Source organism: Mastigoproctus giganteus, chromosome 9 (genome assembly GCF_048544385.1).
Source record: "Mastigoproctus giganteus isolate SK-2022 chromosome 9, ASM4854438v1, whole genome shotgun sequence".
In the NCBI taxonomy this organism is placed as follows: Eukaryota; Metazoa; Arthropoda; class Arachnida; order Uropygi; family Thelyphonidae; genus Mastigoproctus; species Mastigoproctus giganteus.
In genome coordinates this window covers 150,871,588-150,890,550 of record NC_143583.1, presented here as the reverse complement: position 1 = coordinate 150,890,550, position 18,963 = coordinate 150,871,588, and the positions used below count along the sequence as shown (strand labels likewise).

The 18,963-nt window shown below is 37.6% G+C and overlaps 1 protein-coding gene across 4 annotated transcripts in view; it reads left to right on the top strand.

Moving 5' to 3' along the window:
• The window catches only part of faf (ubiquitin carboxyl-terminal hydrolase-like faf), a 1,326,265-nt gene that overhangs the window by 1,268,029 nt on the left and 39,273 nt on the right, over positions 1 to 18,963 (top strand). For all 4 annotated transcript variants that reach the window (XM_090382082.1, XM_090382083.1, XM_090382080.1 and 1 more), the window contains one exon: positions 1,218 to 1,386. In XM_090382082.1, coding sequence (XP_090238208.1) covers positions 1,218 to 1,386 — 169 coding nt within the window. The remainder of the gene's footprint in view (positions 1 to 1,217; positions 1,387 to 18,963) is intronic.

Genomic DNA, 18,963 nt, shown 5'->3' with positions numbered 1-18,963 from the left:
AACAGTAACCCCATATAACACTAAATACATCGAGGCATCATAAGTGAGTGGGATCTACCCACTGTCAGTGAGGAAAAGAATGAGCTACAAGGTCAAGATTTAAATGATGTGAAGAGAATTACTGTTTGAAGAGATAGGATACTAACCCCTAACTTGAAATTTGATCTTTACCTTTAATACAACAAAAACATCATCATCAGTTATTTGAATCAAAATTAGACCATACATCCCATATCCTCTGCATGTTTTCAAATGCAGAAATCAGGTCATTCACAAATAGCATGTTATAGTATAGCATTAGGTGCAAACTGTTGGTTTTTTGACTGCGCCAATCAATTAAAACTGCACAGTTCAGAATCCAAAGTACCCAAACTGCAATCAAACCACACTGCCTATTCAAAGGGATACAAACACTGGAAGAGGAAAAAACAAATACAGAAATACAAAACAGAACATGCCATTGCCTGCCAAGAAATAGAGGCAATAATACCAACAAATCTGACTCAACCTTTGTATGCACAACTATAAAAAGAAAGAGTTAAGAAAAAATAATAGTATAGAACAAAAAACAATATAAATGGAAATAGAAGCCAAAACTGAACTAGATGAATCTGTACTTTAGAACTTTACTGAAGAAGAAATGGATACAGGGAAACCATATTTTCCAAAGAAAGAAAAGCCTAAACCAGAAAGGCCAAAGGCATCAATTTGACAGAAAGAAATCAGAATGTTCCACTAAAACCAAATAGTGGATAGTTTAATTTGGTGGAATTTGTAGTGGCAAATGATGCAAGAAAGCAAGCTTATACAGCATCAAAAAAAAGAAAAGAAAACCTTCCCATTTCTTCTATCCGTCCCCACCAACAGCTTCTCATTTCCGTGTTTTGTTTAATTTCCATAACAAACTTATTTCACAGCGTTTTTTTGTGGTTGCTTATGTACAGTTTCATATAATAAAGTTAGTATATATAGATTAATTTAAGCATAACTGCAATGATAATATATGTTTCATCATCTTTTGATCTTTAAAATGTCTAAACCACTAAAATTATTTTCAGTAATATATATGTCTTATGCAGTAATATATGTATTATATATGACTGTATTATAGTGATAATACATATATTACATATACAGTAATATATCACTATAATACAGTCATAAGTTTATGCATGTTTTTATATACTGAAAAATCTAATTATGTATTTCCATTTCAGTTCTGTAGCTGGGAAAACCCCCATTTCTCCTCCATTGTTTTAAGTGAACTTCTGTGGCAAATAGCTTACTCCTATACATATGAATTAAGGCCTTACCTAGATCTTTTATTACACATGTTAGTTTTAGAAGACAGTTGGCAAAAACATCGGATTCATAATGCCCTTAAAGGTACATCTTGTTCAAGTAGGACTTCTATAATTGTTAAAACTTACTGAAACTTAAAATTTTAAACCATTACTTAATTTAATTTTATAATATTAATTTCATTATAGATGTTATTTGAAGGCAGTTCAAGATTGAATGGGACTTATATTTTTTACAAAAACCATATACGTGTTAGATCCATCAAACTTGGTTATTTTCGAAATACTGTCCCTCCCTCTACATTGATATTTTTGCCATCAGTGGGGCAAGACACTGATGCTAGCACTATAGAAAAAACTAGAACAACTGTGTAGCCAATTCAGGACACTGCACTCAAGTTCATCTATCTTTAATATCTGCTTCCAACATTCTCCTTTATTGTGCCAAACAAATGATAATCACTGGAATGCAGCCTGCAAGACTGCATTCCAGTGATTATCATTTGTTTGGCACAATAAAGGAGATATGATATCCCAGCCCAAGGTTTCCATTCAGAAAAGATTTAGAGAATAAGTAGGAAAATTCTTGCAGAATTAAGAAATGAAAAGCCAACCAAGATGGTATGCCAGCTCAAAATTTCACAACAGCAATGAAAAATATAAAAAATATGTATGAAATAATAAAGTACAAAGCAATGACTAGAAAAATTTTCAGAAGTGAAAAACTGTCTGTTCAGACACTGTTTCTTTTACCAGCACAAAGTTTACAACAATGAAACACAAAATTGTAGCTGTGAAAAATCACTGGTAAATATATAGGCATAAATCTACAGACTGCAATTCTAGTGAGGATAAAGTATATAATAATAATTCTACTTCAAACTTCACATAGTAAAAGCTGCCCTATTGACAATAGAATCTAGTTATCCAAAACAATTGGGACTGAGGATAATTTGGATAGTCAATTTTTTTTTGGATAATTGATTTTAAATGCATGCTATCTATAGTATAAAACAAATCAAGAAAAAAAGTAATGAGAGAAAATTGGATAATTGATTTTAAATACACCATCTACAGTATAAAAGGAAATCAGGGGGAGAAAAAGTAATGACAGAAAATTACTGTAATTTGCATTTGTGATTTACACATTAATATGTATTGCACATACTTTTACAGCTTTAAAGTAATTGCCAAAGTTAGTAGAAACAAGATTCTCTATTTTCTTCAAATACACCAGGTCTTGTATCTATATTCATTTCTTGAAATTCAGCCCATCTAATAGCAATTTGAATGGCATTAAAATATTTAAATAGCTATTGGTTTCTGTGGTATATATTCATCATGTCTCCCTCTTCTTCTTCTTCTCTGATTCAGATTAGTATTTAATGGTGCATTTCCTCATCTGTCAAAAAAGTGGAAACTTAAATTATTGTGAAAACAACCTACAGCTAAAGCAGTACATCTTTGTCTCTGGTTTTCTGCATTGCTATTAAAAATATCTTAAAGTATTTATTACAGAGTTTATTGAACTATACAGAGAAAACCACCTGTTTGTGGAAAAGTTAAATCAAAGGAATAACAAATAAAAATTTAAAGAACAAAGCTCATAAAAAAACTAGGAGGTCTGGCCTTCAAAAAAAGCCAAGGTGGCCAGGTATAGTCCTACCATCATGAGAATCATCTAAAGGTGACCACCATAATGTCTATTTCAGAAGTAGAGGGAGAAAAGGTGGGAGGGGGGAGGGGGTTTAGATATTAAATTTCTGTTATTGACAAAGGTTGAAATGGAAATAGATAAAATTAGAATAGGAATGGATAAAATTTATTATTGTTTGCTTCATTCATAATACTTTATATAATTGATTCTGTACATTATTTGTTATGCATTTATATATTTATTATCTTGGTTTAAAATTAATATGAAAATAAAAGCACCATAATTGCTCCTTTACTCTTAAGTAGACTGTCTGGTGGTGACCTTGAATTCATTCTCCTGGCAGTATGACTACAGAAACACCAACCATGTTGATGTAATGCATAAAAATTTTGGTAAAAAAAAAATGCCTGTAAATCTACTGTTACATAAATTTTTATTTTCAGTGTTTTATGCAGTGAATGAATTCATACATTTTTTATAGCTAAATTATATTAGAGTGGTTGGTTGTTATACCAAAGTTACATGGATAAAATTTACTCTTGTTCCATTCATAATAATAAGGGGAATCATTTTATTATATTCCCATTAGATTTATGTTTTTTTTTTACAAAATATTAAATGTGTCAATTTCCTTAAGTAACATTATAAGGAAAAATAAAAAGAAAACATTTTCAAAAACCATAGGTGCCTCCATAGCCAGGTGGGAAGGAGCAGCAATGCGTAGCACACGCTTCTTGATTAGACCAGGGTTCGAGCCCGTCACCACCAAATACGGAGGATGCGGAAAGGTCAGAGAATGACCACCGCATATCCCGGAGCAATATGGCCTTAAAAACCAAATAACAAACATCAAAAAACATATTTCAAATAAATGGTATTTCGATAATTGGAATTTTACTGTATTAGGAGCTTAGATTTTATGCTTTGCTATATTTATCTAACTTCATGAGATCTGATGTGGTCTTTTCTAATTTATTCCTGTCTCACAATTTTCAAGTTGGCACATGATTGGGCCCACAGTATTTTCTGTTTGCTGTGTGGTGTGCCTTTCCATCCATTATTTCATCACATTTCAAAATTTCGCATATTTTGGGGGGGGGGGGGGGTTTCATCTTACAAATTCTATTATTTTGTCAATTAATATATAAGTAATTATATGGCAGCTCTTGCCATGTGGACATTAGCATTAATAGTGGTAAATGATGCAAGATAGAAAGCTTATACAGCATCTGCCAAAAAAAAAAAAAAACTTCCCATTTCACCCATTATCCATTATCTCCAAAAGTTTGTCCAGTTCTTGAATTCATTTAAACTACCAACTTCCACAACGACAGATGAAAGTTTGTTCCAGCAATCACCCACCCACTGGCTAAAGGCAAACTTCTGCACATCTGTTCTGCAACCTTTCTTCTTCAATTTGAATTTATGCCTTATCATGTGCATAGTCTGAGAACGAGGAAGAATCTCATCAGCATTGAACTTGCTCAACCCATTCAAAGCCTTAAACACCTCAATCAGATCACCTCACAAGTGCCAAGTTTCCAAATGCTGCAGTTTGTAGAACTGAGGCCATCCTTGGTACTTGCACTCATTTTCTGCACTCACCAATCTTGTTGCCTTTTTCTGTACTCATTAAAACAGTTATGCATCCTACTGAAATGAGACCTCCAGACCTGTGTGCAGTACCCAAGATAAAGCCTAACCATTTATTGCCTTATACAATGGGATAATCACCTCCTTATTCCTGCTAGTAAAATTCCTGTATATCAATGATAAACACCATGAGTTGTCCTGGCAGCCTGCCTGCACTGTTCAGAGAACTTTGTATCAGACTGCACAATTACCCCTAGGTCTCTGTCATCCCCCCCCCCGAGTATAGTACCACACACGTTGGTATGTTACTCGGGGGGGGGGGTACTGCTATCCATGTGTAGTACTTTGCATTTGTCAATGTTAAGCTTCAATTGTCATTTTGCGGACCATCTTCCTAACTTTACTAGATCCTGCTATAGTAGCATACCATCATTACTGCCACACTGCCACCCTTTGTATCATCTGTAATCATCATCAGAAAATGACTATGGGCTCAGCACTGAATCCTGGGTAACTCCACTAATAACATTAGCCCATGAAGAGCAGTTTTCATTGATTACCACTTGCTGTCTTCTCCCACTCAATCATACCTTTATCCATAGCAGCAACTTATCATTAATAGCAATTTGTATAGCAGTCTTTTATTAGCATTAGCATTAATAGAGGCATATGTTGCAAGAAAGCAAGTTTATATACCATCAGCCAAAAAAAAAAAAAAACCTTCCCATTGTACCCATCCATTCACTCTGAATGTTTGTCTAGTTCTGCCTTGAACTTATTTAAGTTGTCGACCTCCACTACGACAGATGGAAGTTTGTTCCAACAATCAACCACCCACTGGCTAAAAGCAAATTTCCACACATTTATACTATAACTGTCTTTCCTCAATTTGAATTTGTCCCTCAGGTGAGTAATCTGAGTAAGAGGAAGAATCCCATTAGCATTGAGCTTACTCAAACCATTCAAGTCCTTATACACCTCAATCAGATTGCTTCAAAGGTGCCTAGTCTCCAGACGCAGCAATTTGCATAACTTAAGCCTTTCTTGGTAACAGCAACCCTTTGTTCTATTTACCAATCTCGTTGCCCTTCTCTGTACTCGTTCCAGCAGCTCTACATCCTTCCTAAAATGAGGCCTCCAGACCTATATGCAGTACTCCAGGTGTGGCCTGACCATTGTCTTATACTAGGGGATAATCATCTCCTTATCCCTGCTAGCAAAATTCCTGTATATCATTGTAATTATGTGCAACAGTATTAAAAGCTTTCCTGAAATCCAAGTATATGATATCAGAATTATGTTTTGCATCCAGTTCCTTTGTGACTGAATCATAGTATCCAATCAAATGCATCAGAGAAGATGGCCCCTTAATAAACCCATGTTGCGACTGAAGTATATAACTGCACTGCTGTCTAGGTTGTCCTGCATTACTTGTTTAACGAGTGATTCCATTATTTTGCCTGGAACAGAAGTTAAGCTAATGTGTCTATAATTACTTGTGTCACTCTTTGATCCCCCTTTTTGAATTGGCGATACATTCATACATGTCCAGAGGATAGGGACCTCACCTGAATCCAAGTATGCTCTCATAATTACGGCTAAGGTTTGCTTACTTCCTTTGCTGCCTCCCTTAATATAATTGGATAGATTCCAACCACCCAAGCTTCTTTCCTTATATTTTTCTTAACCAATTTTATTTCCACTTTCCTCTCAGTTATTACAAAATCATTGTTATATCCTTGTTAGAGTTTGTAAAATTCTGGCATCCACTTCCATAAAGAATTCCTCGTGTGCAAATGTAGGTGCAAAATACCCATTCAGTTTGTCAGCTATCTGAGCAGGATCATCAACAGTCAAACCAACAATATGAAGTGGACCAATTGATTCATCCCCTTCCTTCTAGAGTTTACATAAGTAGAGAAGCCTTTGTTGTTTTTCTTTACATCCTTTGCCAAGGATTTCTCATAATCAGCCTTCACTTGCCTAACATCCTTTGTGACTTGATTACAGACTAGATTATATCTACCATTGGCTTTTGTATCTCCTGATAATTTATATGCATCCCATTCATTTTTCTTCTCTGGCACAAGTCTCATTAATTTATTTGATATCTATTTAGGCAATACCTTGCTAAGTATTTCTCAGTTTGTATAAAAAGCCTAGTATCTTCTGTGATTAATTCCTTGAATGCTTCCCATTAAGAAATTGCTGATGATAACATGATCAGTTGATCCAACTATATATAAAATTTAAAAATTGTCTGAGACCACTGTGGTCACCTTCACAAAACCAAAAATCCTTCCTTTTCCCTTAATGGTAGTTACATCTTTAAGTAAATCCCACATCAGTACACTGTTATCACTGTCACCTAGTGGTTATTTTATCTGCAGATTCTCACAAGTTCCAGGCAATATCAAAAAAGTTAAAATCCCCAAATATAAGACATCCCAAATTTACTGGCAAACTGTTTTTTTTTTTTTTGTACAGTTGTTTATCATACTGCTCAGAGTCATTAGGCCTATATGCACTCCTACCCTCATTTGTCACACCAAACTGCCTCAACATTACACTGGCCATTTATGTCAACTGGATGCACTGCCTTAGATTTTATGTGCTTCATGACTAAGAGCATAACCCTTCCCTCCTGTCTGACCTTTCTGTACACATTGTACTCCCCCATATTCAAGTTCTGTATCCATTATATTTAACTTCTTGTATCCTTTATAGCTGAGTGACACCTTGTCTCTGATATCCAAACAATGTCCACATTGGTGTATATGTAAGTATAGATGCACCTGTTCTTACTCTTAGTTACACTAACGCAGCTTATGAATTTACTTGTTCCATGATGACTCCCAGCAGTCCTTGAAATCCCCATCCTTGCCTTCCAGGCTGCTGCTCGTTACAACAGGAGCACAGCAAGAATCACTTTCACCTCTGCCTGTGACTGTTGTTAATTTATTAGTTTGTGTATCCCCCCCAGGAGCACAGCAAGAATCACTTTCATCTCTGCCTGTGACTATTGTTAATCTATTAGTTTGTGTATCCCCCCCCCCCCAAAGCTAGCAGTTTTCAAACCCACATAATACTGCCTTGATAGTCTGGGCAAATATTTTTGCACCCTTTCTATTTAAGTACATCCCATTCCTGTATGAGCAGCCCCTCCTGTTACCAAGTGCAGCCTACACTGAAAAAAATTCTACCCCATAAGCCTTGCACGTTCTCTCTGGGGCCGAATTATTGACAAGGCTCTCACCGTATACACCCTCCTATCTGTCTGGGCAGAATTGCAGACACTTTCAAATGTAACCCTAACTCGCAACTTTTTTCAACTTTGCCCTGCACTTGTTAAATAAGTTGTAAATCTCCTATCGTTAATGTCATTAGTGCCAACGTGTACAACAGCATTACCCTCTGTGCTCTTAAAAGATGATATCTGCTCTACAACATCAACTTTCGCCCCTGGTAGACTTACCCTGGTCCTATTTCACCTATCCTTTATGGACAATATATTTCCATTTGCCTGACAAAAGAGTCACCGATAGCACCTAGCTCTTGTGGGACCAGTGCATTCTGCCCTGAGAGTTGCTACTCTGTTGCTTGATGCTCAAGTGTCAGCTCAGGCATTGAGGTGTGCAGCTGAGAGCTTGATGCCCCCTCCCCCAATTTAAATCTTTTGAGGGCCGAGGGCATCCACCCTGTTTTTCAAGCTCTCATAAACGCTGAGTTTGCACCTAATATCCTCACACTCTTTACATTGAACACATACAAAGACATCCCCACTTGGCATTATCATATCCCATTCCAGATGAAGTTTTCCATTCATTTTACTAGTCGGTATCCCTCTCTGATCAAGTTTGTGTTTGCTTACTGGTTGTTGTTATCTAGAGGCTACAGCTCAACTCAAACTTCCTTGTTGGGTTAAGGGAGTTATCAAAACTTGCTTTCTTGATGCTCTTTTTTTCCATGTAGCTTCCCTGAAGAAAGAGCTCATCACTGGTCAAATTTATCACCTAAGTTTTTCCATTTTCTTTTATACATAATGGTGCTTAACTTCCATCAGCATTTTATGCAGACTTATTTTATTCTTTCTCTAAATTTTGCATTGCAGTTTGTAATAAACTGTATGCTGGTAAATAAGGCATACAGTTTTGACAGGCACCTTTTCTGAAGTACAGGATTTATTCAATCCTTTATTTCATACATAGGACTTTTAACTTTTATTTCCTCAAAACTATATCCTCAAACCTTGCTGTTGTTAAATTTTGAGCTGGCTAATAGACACATACCATCTTGGCTGACTTTTTCAGCCAAGATGGTATGTGTCTTATTTATGTTTGGTCAGTGACTATAAAAATATTCCCATTTAATATTGTTATTGTCAAATTTGCCATACATGGATGTGCATTGTAATGAATCAGAATGATTTGTTTTGATAGTTTTCCTGGCCTTTTCTTGAATACAGCAGTATGCACATCATTGAAAAGCAGATTACTGTAATATAAAGCAATGACTGCTTACCAGGTGACAAGAAAATTAACAAGAATCACCCCTTCAAAATCCCTTAGGGTACTTTTTGAGATTTAGAAGGGTTGCCTTGATCTTGCCAGATGAAGGCCACCTTGAATTTGGGTGGGATCTTTTGTTATGCCATTGCATACTAGACCTATGATTTTTGAGTAATGTGCCCATGTCATGTTTCGAGTCGCTATTTACTGCTAAAATGTATTTCTCTCCAGTACAAACTAGTTGATGTTCAACATAAACAAAAAAATGTGTGCCTTCCGATCAAACTTCAACATATTTGGGAGCCTCTATATGCACAGTTTCGTGAACAGTGTTTCAGTGAATAACTGCCTCTTCTCGTCCAACACTTAGGCTTTTGGTGCACTACAAGGAACTGCAGTTCATCTGTTTTCCAAAGTAAATTCCCAACACAAAGGAAGTTTGATTTGTGACTGCTATCACCTGCACATGAATATGCAGTTGATAACAACTTCTTCATAGCCTTAAGAAAACTAAACTTGTAATGCAAATCATACATACCTACATATGATGGGGTCTCTTCCCCATATTTTGTGCTTAACCTGCCAAGGATTTTGGCCAGTTTAACTTCCTCTTTTAACAGAAAATGCACTTAGTGAGAGAGTGTGACACCACTTGTGCTGTTTCTGATGTGCATAAAGGACACAGCTGTGTGCCAGAGACCAAGACAAATATTCCAATAATCTGATGTGAAGAGTATTTTGTTATTCTAGTGTACATGCCTTCTAGGGGGAAGACTCCAGATCAGCCACAAAAAAACCTTTTATACAATGGAGATTTCCAGGACTACTGGGAGTCAAGTGGAACAAATATATACATGGGCTGTGTTAGTGTAACTAAGAGTAGAAACAGGTGCATGTACACTTGCATGTACATCAATGCTAGGAGTATAGTTAATCAGTTTGATGAGCTTGAAGTGCTAGTGAAGGCATCAAAGGAAGATATTGTTGGGATATCAGAGATGTGGTGTCACACAGACATAAGCAGTGCAGAATTGTATTTTGGGGAGTGCAATGTATACAGAAAGAATAGTACACATCTTTACTTATATAAACTCTAGAAGGAAAGGGATGAATCAGATTGGACGACTTAGATAGGCCAGGAAGGGAGGGGGGAGGTTATGCTGTTAGTTAAGAAACACATAAAATCTAAGGAAGTGCATCCAATTGATGTTTGTGGACAATGCAATGTTGAGTCTGTTTGGTGTGACATGAGCACTGGGAAAGGAAAAATGACAGTAGGTGTGTGCTATAGACCTAATGAATCTGATGAGTATAATAAACAATTGTGCAGAGAAATAGATTGGGCCAGTAAATCAGAATGTCTTATAATGGGGGATTTTAACTTTTTAGATATCGACTGGAACTTGTGTGTTAGTCACTCGCACACTAGCAAGACTTTTGTGGATTTATTGGATGACTGTTTTCTATAGCAATATTTTCCGAGAGGCAACCAGAGGGAGTAATAATCCTGATCTCGTTATCAGCAGTGATTATTCGTGCATTAAGAATTTGCAGATAAAGGAACCACTGGGTGACAGTGATCGCAATATACTGATGTGGGAATTACTTAAAGTTGTAACTACCATCAAGGCTAAAGGGAAGGGCTATTGCTTTCGTAAAGGTGACTACAGAGGTCTCAGACAGTTTTTAAATTCTGTACAGTGGGATCATCTGATGATGTTGCCAACATTGAATTCTAAATGGGAAGCCTTTGAGGACTTAATTTTGGAAGCTACTAGACTTTTCATTCCAACTAAGAAATAACGTTCTAGGTTTAGGCCTAAATGGATGTCAGATGAACTAATCAGATATATGGCAGAGAAGGAAAATGCATGGGATACATATAAATTAACACGTGACACAGAAGCCTATGATATATACAAGTTGATCTGTAACCAAGTTACAAAGGAGGTTAGGCAGGCGAAGGCAGATTACGAGAAATCCTTGGCAAGGGATGCAAAGAAAAACAGCAAAGAGTTCTTTACTTATGTAAACTCTAGAAGGAAAGAAATGAATCAGATTGGACCACTTAACATAGATGGGTTGACTATTGATGATCATTCTGAGGTAGCTGATAAACTGAATGAGTATTTTACATCTACATTCACACATGAGGAGTTATTCAATGATGGGAGTCCCAGAACTTTATCAAACTCTAACAGGGAGCTAAGTGATTTTGTAATAACTGAGAGCAAAGTGGAGGAGAAATTAAAGTTAAACATAATAAAGGCACCTGGGGTGGACGGGATCTATCCAGTTATATTAAAGGAAGCAGTAAAGGAAGTAAGCAAACCCTTAGCCATAATTATGAGAGCTTCCTTGGTGAGGTCCCATGGATTCGAGGTGTGCAAATGTATCACCAATTCACAAAGGGGGCTCAAAAGATGACACAAGTAACTATAGACCTGTTAGTTTAACTTGTGTTCCAAGGAAAATAATGGAATCACTGGTTAAAGAAGCATTGCAAGATCATCTAGACAAGACTACAGTATTTAGCATTAGCATTAGTAGAGGCATATGATGCAAGAAAACAAGCTTATTCAGCATCAGCCAAAAAAAAACAAAAAAAACACACCACTCCCATTTCACCCCTCCGTTTGCTCGAAATACCTCTCCAGTTGAGCCTTAAATTTGTTTAGGCTATCAACTTCAACAACAAGTGATGGAAGTCGGTTCCACCAACCAACCACCCGCTGGCCAAAGGCAAATTTCCGCACAACTATCCGACATCTGTCCTTCCTCAATTTGAATTTATGCCCTCTGAGCTGATTATTCTGAGCAAGATGAAGAATCCCATTGGCATTGAGCATGCTCAAACCATTCAAAGCCTTATACACCTCTATCAGATCACCTCGCCGGTGCCTAGTCTCCAGACTCTGTAATTTGCAAAACTTAAGCCTTTCTTTGTAAGAGCAACCCTTTGTTCCATTCACTAATCTTGTTGCCCTTCTCAGTACCCGTTCCAGCAGCTCTACATCCGTCTTGAATTGAGGCCTCCAGACCTGTATACAGTACTCAAGATGTGGCCTAACCATTGCCTTATACAAGGGAATAATCATCTCCTTATCCCTGCTAGAAAAATTCCTGTATATCATTGACAAGACAGCATGAGCTACTCTTGCAGCTCGTCTGCACTGCTCAGAGAACTTCATATCTGCCTGCACAATTACCCCCAGTTCCTTTTCATTCTCCCCCACTGTCAGTGTAGTACCACAGAGTTGATACGTTGCTCTGGGGTTGCTGTTTCCCGTATGGAGTACTTTACATTTGTCAATGTTAAACTTCATTTGCCATCTCTCAGCCCATCTGTTCAACCTTTCCAGATCCTGTTGTAGCAGCATAGCGTCAGTGGTGTCCTTAACAACCCTGCCAACCTTTGTATCATCTGCAAATTTGGACATTAAACTTGATATCCCATCATCAATATCATTCATACAACGGACCCAACACTGAACCCTGAGGAACTCCACTAATAACATTAGTCCACGTTGAGCAATGTCCATTGATTACCACTCTCTGTCTTCTGCCACTCAACCATCCCCTTATCCATAGCAGCAATTTGCCTCCAATGCCACACTGCTCCAATTTGTGCAGCAGTCTTCAATGTGCAACAGTATCAAAAGCCTTTCTAAGATCCAAATATATAATATCAGAGTTATTCCCTGCATCCAGTTCTTTTGTGACTACATCATAGTATCCAATCAAATTGGTCAGGCAAGACCTGCCCTTAACAAAACCGTGCTGCGTCTGAGCTATAACTGAATTCTTGTCTAGATGATCCTGCAGTGCTTCTTTAACCAGTGCCTCCATTAATTTACCTGGAACAGAAGTTAAACTAACAGGCCTATAATTACTTGTGTCAGCCTTTGATCCTCCTTTGTGAATTGGGGTTACATTTGCACATCTCCAGTCTATAGGTACCTCCCCTGAGTCCAAAGAAGCTCTCATAATTATGGCTAGGGGTTTGCTTACCTCCTTTGCTGCCTCCTTTAATATAACTGGATAGATCCCATCCACCCCAGGTGCCTTTTTTATGTTTATCCTCAACAATCTCTCCTCCACTTTCCTCTCAGTTATTACAAAATCATCCAGCTCACTGCCAATGTTTACTTTACCTACATCATTCTCCTTCCTGAATAACTCCTCATGCGTGAATGTAGATGCAAAATACTCGTTTAGATTGTTAGCCACCTGAGAAGGATCCTCAACTGTTGAACCATCAATATCCAGTGGACCAATCTGATTCATCCCTTTCCTCCTTGAGTTTAAATAGGTAAAGAACTCTTTTCTGTTTTTTTTTATTATTATTATTATTATTATTAATAGCCATATGGTACAAGGAAGCCTGAGGCTTATGCTGTACCAGGCGAAAGAGAAGTAAATGGAAATCACCAAGAAAGAGAAGAATGATGATATCCAGCTAAGGACCCTGGACGAGCCAAGCCCATACTCACCAGATTTGAGCCCCCGGGGAAATATCATTAGAAAATACAGAAAACAACAATAGACCCAACACTGAATCCTGGGGAATTCCACTGATAACATTAGTCCAGAAAGAGCAGTGTCCATTGATTACCACTCAACCATCTTCTCCCACTCAACCATCCCTTTATCCATAGCAGCAATTTGCCTTCAAATTGTACAGCAGTCTTCCATGTGCAACAGTATCAAAAGCCTTTCTAAGATCCAAATATATGATATCAAAATTATTCTTTGCCTCCAGTTCCTTTGTGACCACATCATAGTATCTAATCAAATTGGTCAGACAAGACTTCCCCGTAACAAACCCATGCTGTGTCCTTGCTCTAGTTACTAATAAACTTATAAAGTATTATGAAATGAGGGGAGAGCAACATATTTTGAATATTAATTTTGCTCAGAAGACAACTCTATCATATAGCTTTACTTGAAGCATTCAAATATGATTTGTAAATTTGAATGCTACAATAAGGTAGAAAGGATTTATAAATAATAAGTTATATACTGAGAGCCCAATTTATTAGATACATCTAACTTTTCATGAACTGGAATGCTCTCCAATAATAGCATCAAACGTTCACACTAAGCAGTATAAAACAGGTGGGTAGATATGTAAGGACCCTTTCTCAGGTTCAAGCCCCTGACTGCTGAATACGGTCGATCTGCCAACCTGCACTGGACCAGCGTGGCAGATTATGGTCCATTTCCCTCAGCATGAATTGTTGAGGAGGCTTCCATCCTGCAGTGGGTTGATAATGGCTGCACTTTACTTTTTTTTTTATGTGTGTAATTAAGTACAGGATGGCAAGATGAAAAACTAAGTGATTTTGAATGTGGCATGGCTGAAGATGCACCAGTATGCATATCGCAGAAACTGCAACCCTCCTGGGGTTTTCACATATGACTGTCTTGGGTGTATTGAGATTGGTCCAATAACCAAATAAAATTCAGCCAACAGCGATTGTTGGTTAGAAATAGCTCAATGTGAGAGGTCAGCAGGACTTGTGCAGGGCTAAAAAATAACACAACAAGCCTGTAGCACCGTGGGGGCCTCCACCGTTGGACCGGTGTACACGCACATAGCGGCGAAAAGGTTAAATTACACATTTCAACTGTTACCTAAACCGTAGGACATGTTTGAACATACCTGGTTTACACTCGTAGCCAGCGTGTCTATTCGTGTTTTCTTTGCATCCTTTGCCAAGGATTTTTCGTAGTCTGCCTTTGCCTGCCTAATCTCCTTTGTGACTTGGTTACAGACCAACTTATATCTATCATAGGCTTCCATGTCACCCATTAATTTGTATGTATCCCATGCATTTTTCTTCTCTGCTACATGTCTCATTAGTTCATCTGACAACCATTTAGGCCTAAACCTTGAACAATATTTCTTAGTTGGTATGTAAAGCCTGGTAGCCTCCAAGATTAGTTCCTTGAATGCTTCCCATTTTGAGTTTGCTGTTGGTAACATCATCAGTTGGTCCCACTGTATAGAATTTAAATACTGTCTCAGACCATCATAGTCGCCTTTACGAAAACAAAAACCCTTCCCTTTACCTCTGATGGTAGTTACCTCCTTGAGTAAATCCCACTTCACACACTGTGATCACTGCCACCTAGTGGTTCATTTATCTGCAGATTCTTAATGCATGAAGAATCACTACTGATAATCAGATCAAGAGTATTGCTCCCTCTTGTTGCCTCACGAACATGCTGATGTAGAAAACAATCATCCAATAAATCCACAAAAGCCTTGCTAGTGTGTGAGTGACCAACCCACAAATTCCAGTCAATATCTGGGAAATTAAAATCCCCCATTATAAGACTCTCTGATTTACTGGCCCACTCTATTTCCCTGTACAATATCTTATTATACTCATCAGAGTCATTAGGCCTATAGCACACTCCTACTCTCAATTTTGATTTCCCTATGCTTATGTCACACCAAACTGACTCGACACTGCCCTGTCCATCGATGTCGACTGGCTTCACTTCCTTGGACAGTAATAGTTGAGACACACATGGATTTGTTCAAGGGAGGTCTTGTCTGTCCAATTTGATTGGATGCTATTACTATAGTGCGGTCACAAAGGAACCGAATGACAAAGATAATTTTGATATCGTATACTTGGATTTCAGGAAAGCTTGTTACGTGGGAGACGACAGAGAGTGGTAATCACTGGACACTGCTCTTCATGTACAAATGTTATTAGTGGAGTTCCCCAGGTTTCGGTGTTGGGCCGATTGTTGCTTTGTATATTTATCAATGATATTGATGAAGGTATATCAGGTTTAATGTCCAAGTTTGCAGATGATACAAAGGTTGGCAGGGTTGTGAACCACAGTAAAGACAGTATGTTACTCCAACTGGATCTAGGTAAGTTGGGCAAATGGGCTGAGAAGTGGAAACTGAAGTTTAACATTGACGAATACAAAGTATTGCATATGGGTAGCAATAACCGAAGAGAAACCTGCCAACTGTGTGGTACAACACTCAGGGAAGTGGAAAGTGAAAAAGACCTTGGGGGTAATTGTGCAGTCAAATATGAAGTTTTCTGAGCAGTGCCGACAGGCTGCCAGGGCAGGTCATGGAATTTGGCAATGATATATAAGAATTTTGCTGACAGGGATGTGATTATCCCATTATACAAGGAAATGGTTAGGCCAAACCTAGAGTTATGTGTATAGGTCTGGAGGCTTTCAAGAAGGGTGTAAAGTTGCTAGAACAAGTACAAAGGAGAGCAACAAGATTGGTTAGGGGAACAAAGGGGTGCTCTTATGAAGAAAGGCTTAATTTCTGCAAATTGCAGCACCTGCAGAGTAGGCAGGTGCAAGGTGATCTCATTGAGGTGTTTAAGGCATTGAATGGGTTGAGCAAGCCAAATGCTGATGATATTCTTTCCCTTGCTCAGATTAAGAACCTGAGGGGGCACGGATCCAAATTGAAGAAAGACAGTTGTAGAATAGATGTGCGGAAATTTGCCTTTCGCCAGCGGGTAGTTGATTGGTGGAACAGACTTCCATCTTTTGTTGTGGAAGTTGATAACCTAAATAAATTTAAGGTGAGCTGGACAGGCATTTGGAACAAATGGAGGGGGGAAATGGGAAGGTTTTTTTTTTTTTTTTTGGCTGATGCCGCATAAGCTTGCTTTCTTGCATTGCATGCCTCTACTAATGCTAATACATATATAACCACTCACATATAACCTCTCATAAAATTATTAAAAACATGACAGTTGAATTTTTGTGGTAATTTTCTTATTCCATAAGCAAATGCAATGTTCAATACATTGGGGATTTTATATGTTAAAAAAAAATGTATTTTATATATATATATATAATTGTAGGAGATTAGGTTATTAATGTGGCTAGTGGTCCATTGGTGATATAATCAAACGTAAGTTGAAATCATGAAATAGAAGTCATAAAAAAGCCAATTCGTACCTGCAAAAATAAAGGTAAAAACATATCAAAAATATTATACTAAAAGTACTTAATGTTGCACGTTCATTTTTCAAATTATTTTTTTTTTAATTTATTTTTATAATTATTATAAATGTAATAATCCTTAAATGATATAATAATGGTCTTCCTTCACCATTATTAACAATACTGAGCTAAACACGAGGCACAGTCCCAGAACTACTTTCAGAGTCCTACTACATCAACGAGTTAGCAACCCCAAATTACCCTAGCACACCTATTTCCACTCATCCTCACATTACTTTTTTGCTGTTCTGACTCCCTAACTTTTATTTCTTGTGCGCGATTAGGTTTCGAAAGCAATATCAAGATTCAGTTTTTCCTGCTATATTTGCTGTTTTCCCCTCATACAAAATTCAACGTCTATTTTATGCTATTTTGCCGGTTATTCCTTCTCCCCTATCCTGGGATGTGCTACTTCATCATGTTTAATACCTCCGTCATCCCTGTACATCACACTATATTCCAATGCCTGAGGTCTCTTTTACATACAGCCCTGACATAGCCTGGTGGTCAGGAGCGAGAGTGCATATCACGCGTTCCTTGAGTGGACCGGGGTTCAAGCCTGTGATTACTAAATACGATAAATATTTGTATTGACGATTTATTGTAAAATCTACTGACTTGGTGGTCGTGCCAGAGTATAAAATACCCCGGGTAAATTCTTACCCGGGGTATTTTTGTGCCACTACTAAACGCTAGTGCCACTACAAAAATACCCCGGGTAAATTCTTACCCGGGGTATTTTTGTAGTGGCACTAGCGTGTATGGCCAAAATCACACCGGCTCCCGTCCCACCAGGGTTTCCCTGATAAGGCTTATGGCCACTCCGCCTCTGTCGATAGAGAAAAAAATATGAAATTGTGAAACACTTTGAGCGAAATGAAAGACCATGTGATATTGCACATGCTACAGGCCTAAATGAGGCAACGCCGAGAATTACAAAGAATGCAGAGAAAATAAAAACTTTCATAGCAGGAACAACTCAAAGCGTAATTAAAATCCATTAGATTAAGACACAGAATTGGAAGAGTTGGAACAGCTGTCATCTGTTTGAATAGAAAATCAAACAAAAAACAAGTTTGCTTATGATAGAAGCAAAAGCATTAGCAATATTTTATTATGTAATAGTCGTAATAAAATACTTACGTATTTTATTACAATTATTTATTGTGTTTGGTAATGTTTTGGTTACAAATGTGTGTTCAATCTTGGGTGGTCGGCACCTAACCCTACTTTTCCCATAGGGCCTGTTGTTTATATTGCACAATTTTGCATTGCACGAGAGTTTCTAGGAACACGACTATTGTGCTGTACAAGGACTGACTGTACTTGGATTTCAGGAAAGCTTTTGATACTGTTGCACATGGAGGACTGCTGTACAAATTGGAGCAGTATGGCATTAAGGGTAAGTTGCTGCAATGGATAAAGGGATGGTTGAGTGGAAGACAGCAGAGAGTGGTAATAAATGGACACTGCTGTGTGTGGGCTAATGTTATTATTGAAACCCCGAATATTTTGTGCTGGGCCCATTGTTATTTTGTGTATTTATCAGTGATAACAATGAAGGTATATTAGGCTTAATGTCCAAGTTTACAGATGATTCAAAGGTTGGCTGGGTTGTTAATGACAGTAAAGACAGTATGCTACTGCAACAGGATCCAGAAAAGTTAGGCAGATCGGCTGAAAAGTGCCAACTGAAGTTTAACTTTGACCAATGCAAAAATGCAAATATATAAAAGCAGTTGTTTCCACTTCACTGCACATATCTCCCAATATAATATTTAATCTAAATTTTTTAATACTTTGTAATCAACAGCATCGAAATGTGCAACATGTATACAAGTTAATAAATTCAACAATCGTAGTACAGTCAATGTCGTCGTAATGCATTTACTTATTT